Genomic DNA, 11,032 nt, shown 5'->3' on the forward strand with positions numbered 1-11,032 from the left:
TAAAATAAAAATAAAAAAAAATCCCGGTTTTTGATCCTTTGGCTGTGTGTGTGTGTGTGTGTGTGTGTGCGAGAGAGAGAGAGAGAGAGAGAGAGAGAGAGAGAGAGAGAGAGAGAGAGAGAGAGAGAGAGAGAAAGAGATGGGTGAGCCTCTCTGGCGTGGCCCGGTTGGAGGACTTTGGTATCGGCCGGCGGTGCCCCAGTCGCCCATTCCAGTCCCGGCTTCAGCGAAAGGGTTAAAGCCATAGAGCTTTTCTTTTTACGCCTAGAGAGGAGGCAGGAGGTGGGGGGAGAAAAGGGGGTCTGAGAGCCAGTTTCCTGCCCCTCCCCCCTCCCCTCTTCCTAGCCTTCAGACGTCTCTTAATCCGGGATTGCGGGGATTCCCCTCGCGGGGAGGGGCGCGCAAGGGGAGCCAGGTGGGCAAGGACGCTGCAAGAGGGGGAGGGGAGCAGGAGGGGGGAGGAGGGGGGAGGAGAGGGAATCCCCAGGTGCAAGAAGGGAAGGGGGGGACTCCTGGGGGGGGGGAAAGAGAGCGAGGAGGTGGGCTTTTGACAGCGGGTCAGTCTCCCTTCGGAGTCTTTGCCTGCAAAGTTAAGAACAGAATGGAGCTGGAAGGGATAACTTTAATAGTTGCATATGCTGTTCTAGCTGTTGGCTAAATTGGAAGTATACTCGGTTAATTTGATTAATTAAATTTAAGTGATGCAATTAAATTAACCCAAGCTTTAAAGCGGTTCCCCCAGGATTATTGATTATTTATTCTGTAGCGGATTTTCAGAATGCTTGCAGGAAGTCAACTGACTCCAGATCAGCAAGAAACACTCTCTCTCTCTCTCTCTCTCTCTCTCTCTCTCTCTCTCTTTTAAAGAGACACTGAAAATCACGGCAAGTTCAAAGACCCTTGCCTGCTGTAATCCGCAGCTGCAACAGGTGCAAATTAGGAATTCATTGATCTTGAAGAAGGTCGAGGCAGTCCTGCAGATGCCATTAGACTACAAGGCCCATCATCCTTCACCCATGCAATTCCTGGGCTGGAGAGGTTGCCATTTGCTGAATATCTAACCTTATACAGTGTGTCAGGAGGAGCCTGGAAGCACCTTTTCTGACCGAAAAGCTCTTGCTTTTCACAAAATCACTTAGTCTGCAAAGAGGCAATTCAACGCCTTCTGATTTGATTTGTGGCCACCGTGGACGCCCTTTATGGATCCTCAGCAGCTTCCCTTTTGTGCATAAGTAATTATTATCATCATTTCTATTCCTGCCAGGAAGAAAGATGGAAGTACAGGACTTGCCAGGATCCCAGGCAGGAAAAAGAGGGCCAGCGAGGGGAAGCGTTCCAACTGCGGCAACAGGGGAATACCTGAAGGGCTTCACCACGTCTCAGATTAAGCAAGAACCAGAAGAAGGGCTGGACCAGTTCGGTGAGAGCCAGAAAAGAGAAGCTCCGAAGACCCCATACTTGGATGGAAGAAACTCTCCATCTTCTCAATCCTCGCCAGAGAATCACACTAGGCCTCCTTTTAGCAGAAAGACTGATTTCCATCAACGGTCCTTCAGAGGAAAAACTGCGTCCGAAACTTTGCCAGGCCTGGGCTGCGGGGAATTCTACGAAGGCCTGGATTCCCCAGTGGAAGTGAAGGAAGAATTGGTAGAGGAGGGCAAACTCAACATGGCGCTGCGATGCCAACGCTTCCGGCAGTTTTGCTACGAGGAAGCTGAGGGGCCTCAGAAAGTGTTTGGTCAGCTCTGGGACCTCTGCTGCCAGTGGCTGAAGCCAGAGCGTCACTCTAAGGAGCAAATATTGGAGCTGGTGGTCTTGGAGCAGTTCCTGATGATCCTGCCGCTGGAAATGCAGAACTGGGTTCGGGAACAGTGTCCGGAAACGGGGAGCCAGGTGGTGACGTTGGCCGAGGACTTTCTTTTGAGGCTACCACCAGGAGATGAGCAGAGGGTGAGCATGGATCCTTGTCGTGTTGGGCAGCCTTGTAGAGCTCCAAAATTTTTGTTGCCAAGTGAGACATTTGTTAAGTGAGTTTTGCCCCACTTGCTTGCCACAGTTGTTAAGTGAAATGCTGCGGTTGTTAAGTTGGTAACACGTTCGTTAAGAGAATCTGGTTTCTCCATTGACTTTGCTTGCTTGAACGTTGCAAAAGGGGATCACCTGACTCCAGGAATATTGCAGCGGTCACAAAATATGAATTGGTTGCCGAGGTGTCTGAATTTTGGTCATGTGATCACGGGAATGGCGCAACGGTCGTAAGTGTAAAAAAAAAGGGGGTCACAAGTCACTTTTTGCAGTGGCTGCTGCAACTTCGGTCACTAAACGAACTGTTGTAAGTCAAGGACTACCTCCTATATAGCCTGCCATGGGAGTGTTTTTAATGACAAAAAAGCATTCCAAAATGCTCTGGTAGGTGCCTTTCCACCTAGCGTTTTTTTTAAATTAAACGACATATCGGCCTTTGTGAGCTGCAGCTCATAATAGGATGTTTGGCATGACTAAATTTTAATTAGGGGGAGAGAAAGTTTTGGTGACATAGAGGCTTGAGAAGCTGGTTCAAAGCTTCCTTATCAAAGAGCAATTGTAATAAGGTTACAAACCCAGTGTGTGTTTGCTGAGACATAGAAAGATAGAAAACTGATGGCACAAGATGATCTAGTGGTCCATCGAGTTTGTCCTTTGAGTTATTTTTTAATTTTTGTTGGATGACTGACATGTGTTTATCCCATGTTTAAACTCAGTTACTGATGACTGACCCACTGTGGCCTGTTCTGTACCAGCCTGCTACCGGCCCTGCAGAAAAGGCAGGGACAACCCCTTTACAAACAGCAAGAGGCTGGAATTAAGCCTGCCAAATTTATTAACATAAAACAGAGCAAAACAAGACACCAACCATGAAACAGGAGCTATGAAACAGGAGCTTTTCAAGCGGTTGCCTTCAGCAAACCAGCCCTCCCACGCATTCCCCTTTTATACAGTTCAGGGCGTGGCTTCTCTCTGCCTCCTTCCGAGGTGCCCCATTGCCTTCCTCTGTTTACTCCTGATTGACTGCCTCCTGCGTCGGGCGTCCTTGAACAGGGCCAGCTGTGGGTCATCTTCATCCACACTGTCAGGCTCACACAGCTGGGTCCCCATCGTGACCAGGTGGGAGGGGCCTGGCTGAGGGCTCTGCGAAGCCTCAAGGCCATCATCAGCAAGCTCTTCAACACCCCCCTCCTCCTCCTCTGAGTCGTCCGACCCAACTGCCGAACCCACAGGCTGACCCTGAATCACAACATGGTCTCCGCTGGAGGTTGCTTCCAAGCTTCCATTACTCTTTCTGTGAAATAATATTTTCTATTATTTGTATTCCCCCCCCTCATTCTGTTTGTGGTTATGCCTCCCAGGATGTTAATACTGAAGACACCGCTTCCTAGAATCTTATTTACACCCTTAATATATTTCAGGTTTTCAATCACATCTTCCTTTTTTCCCTTCTGTCCTTCAGGCAGTAGATATTCAGCTCCTCCAATCTCTCCTGATACGTTTAGTCTCTCAGATCTTTCACCATTTTTGTTGCCTGTCTCTGAACTCGCTCAATCTTATCAATATCTTTTTTTTTTTTTGAGTGAGACCTTTTGAGATGGCTGGAATCTTTTGCTGTATCTGAGTTCAGCAAAATCTCACTCTGTGGTCCTGATAAAGAGAAGCCTGAACGCAAAGAGTCAGTTTCTAACACATTACAATTGTTAAGGTACCCATAACCTGGGCTGCATTTGTATTTATTTGTATTTATTTATTTTATTGAATTTATATACCGCCCTTTCCCGAAGGACTCAGGGCGGTTTACAGGGTACTTAAAACATTGATACAAAAATTAAAAACGATTAAAAAGATTAAATTTAATCCCTGAAAAATATATATAAAAAACCCTGATTAAAACTCTCAGCCTGGGTCGGAAAGCTCAAAGAGCCAGGTCTTCAGGTCCCAGTGAAATGAACGAAAGTCGGAGGCAGTCCTAAGCTCCGCGGGCAGCTGGTTCCAAAGGGCAGGCGCACCCACAGAGAAGGCCCTCCCCCTGGGTGTTATCTGCCGGCAATCTTTTACCGGCGGCACCCTGAGAAGGCCCTCCCTGTGGGAGCGCACTGGATGAAGGGAACTTGATGCCAGCAGCAGGTGTTCCCTCAGATAATCCGGGCCCATGCCATTTAGGGCTTTATAGGTCATCACCAGCACCTTGAATCTCACCCGGAGGGCAACCGGAAGCCAATGCAGCTTGCGGAGTAGAGGTGTTACATGGGAGTGTCGGGAAACCCCCATCACAACTCACGTGGCCGCATTCTGCACCAGCTGAAGCCTCCGAGTGGTCCTCAAGGGCAGCCCCAATCTGTCTTCCTCAGCTTCTTCTCCCTCATTGTAAAGTTAAACAATTTCAATCCTACATGATTATAACCACTTTATGACTCTGACAGTGTCAGCTGTAGTTCACTAAAGTTTTGTCATTTTAATCTATTTCCTGCATTAATATCTGCCCCTTCCCCAGTACTAAATTCTATGAAAGTATAACATTTCTTTATGCACAGTTAAAAAATTGGAATTGCTAAAGAGCCTTGGTGGAGCAGTGGGCTAATGCCTCCTTAAGTAACACCAGCTGCCTGCAATTAGTGCAGGTTCGCATCCCACCAGGCTCAAGGTTGACTCAGCCTTCCATCCTTCCGAGGTAGGTAAAATGAGGACCCAGATTGTTGGGGGGAATTAAGCTGACTTTGTAATAATGCCGCTTGGGGGGTGTATGAAAGCCCTAATAAGCAGGCATATACATAGAATGAAGGCTACTGCTAAGCTTGTAAGCCGCCCTGAGTCTTCGGAGAAGGGCGGGATATAAATGGAATAAAAATAAATAAAATAAATAAATAAATAGGATCTGTTTTGACCGGCATTCTTCTCAGATTCAGGGATGGTCATCTCCCTCATTGCCAAACTGAGAGATTAAAATGAGGACATTTTAAACTTGTTCTGGACAAGTAAGCTCCGGTCTCCCTTGTAACTTTACCAATCTCTAAAGCAGCCTGGTTGTGCCACATCATTGCTTCCTGAACCCCAGTGGTTTTGTAGCCTTGGAAAATTATTTTGCCAGAGTTCGAGAAGGGCTGACACGAATCTCCAATTGATCCTGGTTTGTGTGCCAGCTGTTGGCTGATATTGAGAGGATGTGTCCCAGTCACCTCCTTAGACATCTTCATGTCTCACCCACAGGAAGATCTGGCTGGCTTGGCTGATGAGTCTTCCAATTCCAAACTGGATCCGTTGGATATTGTGAAAGTTGAGGTCCCCATGGATGGAGACAGTAAGTAGACCCAAAGGCTTTGAAAGACCTGGGGATGAAATCTTGCAAATGTAGGTAGAACGTGATCAGTCTGAAACGTACGTCCTGATCATGGCCTTTGGGGGTATTTGAAGGTGCCTGTCCCACAAATCTTAGTGACAGAATTGCCAGTCACAATTGTAGTCACTACCCTCATTTATTTATTACCACCTTGCAGGCTTCCCCCCCCCCCTGCAGTTGATGGGGAGACGACCAATGTACATTAGGGGGTCTTTCTGGCTGGCTTTCCTATTAGAGAGCTGGGGTGCTGCCCCTCTAATTCACAGGAGCATCAGAATAAAGTGGGAGGCACAACACAATCAGACTTGCAAGATTTTCTTATTATTCTGATGCTCCTGTGAATTAGAGGGGCTGGAGGCTAAAACATATAGGGAATGGTTGCTGGAATTGGGTATGTGTAGTTTAACGAAGAGAAGAGTGAGGGGTGACATGATAGCAGTGTTCCAATATCTCAGGGGTTGCCACAAAGAAGAGGGAGTCAAGTTATTCTCCAAAGCACCTGAAGGCAGGACAAGAAGCAATGGATGGAAACTAGTCAAGGAGAGAAGCAACCTAGAACTAAGGAGAAACTTCCTGACAGAACAATTAACCAGTGGAACAACCTACCTCCAGAGGTGGTGAATGGTCCAACACTGGAGGTTTTTAAGAAGAGACTGGACAGCCATTTGCCTGAAAAGGTATAGGGTTTCTTCGCTGAGCAGGGGGTTGGACTAGATGACCTCCAAGGTCCCTTCCAACTTTTTTATTATTATTATTATTATTATTATTATTATTATTATTATTATTATTATTATTATTATTATTATTATAAATGGTGATCACATGATCCTGAGAAGCTGCAACGATTGTAACTGCAAGCCAGTTGCAAAGCACCCAAATACTGGTCATGTGACCATCGGGATGCTGCAATGGTTGCTAAGCGCAAGGACCAATGGTAAGTCACTTTTTTTCAAGTCTGTTGTACGTTCAGACAGTCCCTAAGTGAATGGTTATATGGCAAGGACTACCTGTACAGGGGAACTACTACTAAAAGTGCCATTGTAAGAAGACATTCACAGGAAGCTGCATTTACCCTGAGTGGCCAAAGGGGGAAGAATTTCAGGATACAGAATACAGAATAACAGAGTTGGAAGGGACCCTGGAGGTCTTCTAGTCCAACCCCCTGCTCAAGCAGGAGACCCTACACCAGTTCAGACAAGTGGCTGTGCAGTCTCTTCATAAAGGCCTCCAGTGGTGGAGCAGAGAGAGCATAGTTGCCATGGTGATCTAGTAGAAGTGGTAAATAATAAGCAGGTCACCCCGATGGGATTATCAAAAATAGTTGTAACACACACGTTGACGTGCTCTTTCTATACCTTTGTAACACAGTTAGCCAACAGTATACAAACTGGTTCAGCTTTAGTTCAGGGGTGCTCAGTAAGCTGCCAATGCTTTACTGCGGGGGTTCAATGTGCACCATAACATTTTGCATGCTTAATAATGACACGTTGCATCTTCCAAGTGACTCGGTTGCTTTAGGCGAGGAAGCGTTTGCCCACAATATTCTCTTTATGCATCTCCTTTATGCATCTCCCTTGGTTGCCAGGGAACAATCAGATTGGTTCTGTTGGTCTCTGAGATGACCACAGGAGCCGCATGAAATTGGGACGCAGGTCAGGAGTTTGTCTAGCGTCTCTGACGCTGATGGCGCTTCTCCTCTTTAACAAGCAAGCAAGTGGCAGCCCTCAGGTGCCCTCCTTGGGCTGGGAAGCTAAGCAGAGATAAGCCTGGAGAGTCCATGGATGGGAGACGAATTGGGAAGACGAGGTCTGAAAGCTAGATTGTGCAGGGGGTGAAAAGGTGCCTCGGAAAAGGAAACGATGATCAGTTTCTGTGTTGCTGTCAAGAAACCTGTATCAACTAATCCAGGGGTAGTCAACCTTGGCTCTTTTATGACTCAGGGACTTCAACTCCCAGAATTCCTGAGCCAGCCACGCTGAGGGGAAAGGGAGAGGTTTCCAAGCTGAGCCATGCTGGCTCAGGAATTCTGGGAGTTGAAGTCCACGAGTCATAAAAGAGCCAAGGTTGCCTATCCCTGATTCCAAGCCATAAACTATGATTACAAGCACAGCTGGCTCAGGATTTCTGGGAGTTGAAGTCCACGAGTCATAAAAGAGCCAAGGTTGCCTACCCCTGGACTGATCTGTGAAATCAGCAGGCACTGTGTGCCAATCCAAACAGCCTCAAGTTGAGTTTTTGTACATGATTGACGTCCTTCTAACTTGCTTGTTCTTCTAGGAGGCTCTGACCATCAGCCGTACTTCCTGGGAGAAGTCGCAGACCTGCCCAAGGGAATGTACGGTAGCAGAAGGAGGAAGGTGTTTTTTGACTCTCCCCCAAGGAGCCAGAGTGTCCTGCTGAAGGAAAAACTGCACAAATGCCAATATTGCGGGAAGCTGTCTGACTGCCACGCCCACCTGGTGATTCACGAGCGAACCCACACAGGGGAGAAGCCCCACAAATGCTCAGCTTGTGGGAAAAGCTTCACCCGGAAAGAATCCCTGATTATCCACGAGAGGTTCCATACCGGGGAGAAGCCTTACAAATGCTCGTTGTGCGGGAAAACCTTCAGCGACAAAATCGGGCGCCTCATCCACGAGAGAACGCACACCGGGGAGAAGCCATACAAGTGCTCCGAGTGCGGGAAGAGCTTCGGCACTCGCTGCAACCTCCTGAGGCACCGGAGAGTTCACACGGGCGAGAAACCGTACCGCTGCTTGGACTGCGGCCAGACTTTCCGGTACAGGCCACAGTTGGTGATCCACGAGGGAACCCACAAGGGGGAGAAGCCTTACAAATGTGCAGACTGTGGAGAAACCTTCAGTCAGACGCGGCATCTGGTGATCCATAAATGGACTCATACCGGGAAGCGGCCTCACCAGTGCGCCGTCTGTGGCAAAAGTTTCAATCAAAAGTCGGACCTTATTACGCACACCAGGACCCACACTGGGGAGAAGCCGTACGTCTGCTCTGACTGTGGGAAGAGCTTCATCTCTAGCTGCCAGCTGAGGAAGCACGAGAGAATTCACACTGGGGAGAAGCCGTACCAGTGTGCGGAGTGTGGGAAATGCTTCTCTTACAGTTCTTACCTCACCACGCACAAGCGGACGCACACGGGCGAGAAGCCGTACCAGTGCCCGTACTGTGGGAAGTGCTTCATTTCTAGTTCTCACTTTGCTGCCCATAAAAGGACGCATACTGGCGAGAAGCCCTATCAGTGTTCCTACTGTGGGAATAGTTTTATTCAGCGATCGCAGCTTGCCAAACACGAACGGTCACACACGGGAGAGAAACCCTACATCTGCTCGGAGTGCGGGCAGAACTTCCAGTGGAGCCAAGGGCTCAAAAACCACATGCGGACTCACACTGGCGAGAAGCCGTACAGGTGCCCCGAGTGCGAGAAAATGTTCTCCAGTTCCTCTAATCTGTCCAGGCATCAGAAAATCCACGCGAGGGAGAAGCTATAACGGGCGCTTTAGACAAAAAAAGACAGCAGGGCGATAGGAATAGCTAGATACGGGCAATCCTCGTTCGAAGTTACAGTCGACCTGAAAAAGGGGACTTGAACAACCTGGATTCGGAGTTCTGACGGTTGGGCCCCCTCCACGGTCACGTGACCAAATTTCTGGCACTTGGCAACAGAGCCATTCGCAGTATCCCGTGGTCACGTGACCACATTTGAGAATGGTTTTGCAGAAAACCAGCACTTGGCAAAACTGCACCCATAGGAAGCCATTGGCTTGCTTAAGAACCCATGGTGTTTACTTAACGACTGCAGATTTGTTTAATGAATGGAATGATTCGCTTAACGGCGGCTGCAAAAGGGTTCTTAATATTGGGTTGGTCGTGTTCAGTGTCTGCTGTGAAATGACTGTAATGGGCAGGCTCCGCTCCTATCTGTAGTGGCCTAGCATGGTGTAGGTCAAGAAAGAACACGGAAGGGAACAAAGTTGTGTCCGGTCAACCAGGGTCCTGTAAAGATCTGCTTTGCTGGGAGTGACTTTGTTTCTTGTGAATGACCTTATTTCTCTTTTGGCTTCACTGCCTAGTGGGAGAAAGCTAAACCAGAAGTATCTCCTCTGCTCCCAAATCTGACAGGGAAGCGAGATTGCCAGACTTCATGAGACTTTCATGCTGAGGTATCCCAAGACACTGCAAAAAATGCTGAAGTTGGATGACACCTCGTGCAAGGTCTTTTTTGCATTTTAAAATGGTTATCATGGTTTCATCAGGGAGATAGCAAGTGCCACTTGGGAAGAGAGCTGGGCATCTGCAGCTCTCCGTTGCAGATGTTGCAGAAGCTTGTGTTATATAAGTGGTGCAATTTTTCCCCTGCTTCATTAACCACGAGGTGTAAACTGTGGTCTCCAGCTCACCTCTTAAGAAGGTTGAAAAATAGAAAATGGAGTTTCCAAGCATAGAGTTGCCAGCTTTATACACACCACCCTAAACAGGCCAGAGAAAGAACTCCCTTGGTGTAGTTTGGGAATAACTCTTGGAGCGTAGACATTTTTTCCTAAAAAAAATTGACCAAGTACAGAAATGCTATGGTTTGTTCAACAAAGCAGGATTCGAAATAAACCCCAATGCAAGACAGTACCATGTATGAATGCAGGATGCTTAGCCAATTTTGATGGGAAGAGGACTCAAAGAGAACAGAAAGATCATTCCTGGAAATCCCGAAAACTTCAGGATATGGTGCGTAAATGTGGCCTGTCAGCTTGCTCGTTGATTGAAAAGTTCATCTGTAAATAATTTCAAGCAACCGGATTGGGCTCCAACTTTGTGACAGTCCTCAATTTGCTAAGGGTGGTGCTTGATGTGGGACTGCTCCGTCAGCAACCGTCTGTTATGATGGACCTCTCTAGGGATACCTGTGACGCAGATTTGATCTGATGGCTGCCCCTCCCCTTGGCTAATGAATGCTTCTGGAGTTATCTAAAGCACATTCTATTTGTTCCCCTATTTGCCCATCTCTATTCTTAACTTATAATTGTAGTATTTTGTTACTGTTTTCAGTCCTTTAACCACCCAGAGTCGGTACAAGTTTTACACCTGCATAAAGGTAAAGGTTCCCCCGCACATGCGTGCTAGTCGTTTCCAACTCTAGGGGCCGGTGCTCATCTCCGTTTCAAAGCCGAAGAGCCAGCGCTTGTCCGAGGACGTCTCCGTGGTCATGTGGCCGGCATGACTAGACGCCAGAGGCACACGGAACGCTGTTACCTTCCCATCGTAGTGGTCCCTATTTTTCTACTTGCATTTTTTACGTGCTTTCGAACTGCTAGGTTGGCAGAAGCTGGGACGAGTAACAGGCGCTCACTCTGTTATGCGGCACTCGGGATTCAACCCGCCAAACTACTGACCATCTGATCGGCAAGCTCAGGTCCTAACCCACTGAGCCACCGCGTCCCTGCATATTCTCTCTCAATAAGCATTCTTTGTTCTTGCCAGACAAGCTCCACAATTACAGGCTTTCCGGTTTTCTTTCAAGGGTATGCCATAGCCTTGCTTCCTTTTAGCCCATCAGAAGAGTGACCTGAGGGGGGGGGGGAGGATTTGGAGCTGGGTCAGCAGGAACAAATGCAGTTCTTGTTCTTCATTGCAATCTGAGTGAAGTACGGTGAGTAA

General features: G+C 47.9%; 2 protein-coding genes across 2 annotated transcripts in view; one reads left to right on the forward strand and one right to left on the reverse strand.

Annotated features, from left to right (window-relative positions):
• LOC310634740 (uncharacterized protein) overlaps positions 1-11,032 on the reverse strand; it is a gene marked incomplete at both ends in the record, with an annotated part of 362,395 nt that overhangs the window by 56,956 nt on the left and 294,407 nt on the right. The window lies entirely within an intron of this gene.
• On the forward strand, positions 371-10,527 carry LOC310635343 (uncharacterized protein). The gene is made up of 4 exons (XM_083354173.1): positions 371-415; positions 1,265-1,950; positions 5,236-5,326; positions 7,643-10,527. The coding sequence occupies exons 2-4, from the start codon at positions 1,273-1,275 to the stop codon at positions 8,869-8,871; spliced, it is 1,998 nt and encodes a 665-aa protein (XP_083210299.1). The 5' UTR covers positions 371-415; positions 1,265-1,272; the 3' UTR covers positions 8,872-10,527.

This window comes from Vipera ursinii, assembly GCF_947247035.1.
Source record: "Vipera ursinii genome assembly, chromosome: 2".
NCBI lineage: Eukaryota > Metazoa > Chordata > Lepidosauria > Squamata > Viperidae > Vipera > Vipera ursinii.

Excerpts from the sequence above, each read along its gene's own strand:
- LOC310635343 (XM_083354173.1), top strand. The coding sequence starts at position 1,273 with ATGGAAGTACAGGACTTGCCAGGATCCCAGGCAGGAAAAAGAGGGCCA. Across the intron at positions 1,951-5,235 it reads CACCAGGAGATGAGCAGAGG|GAAGATCTGGCTGGCTTGGC; the intron begins GTGAGCATGGAT and ends TCTCACCCACAG. Across the intron at positions 5,327-7,642 it reads GGTCCCCATGGATGGAGACA|GAGGCTCTGACCATCAGCCG; the intron begins GTAAGTAGACCC and ends TTGTTCTTCTAG.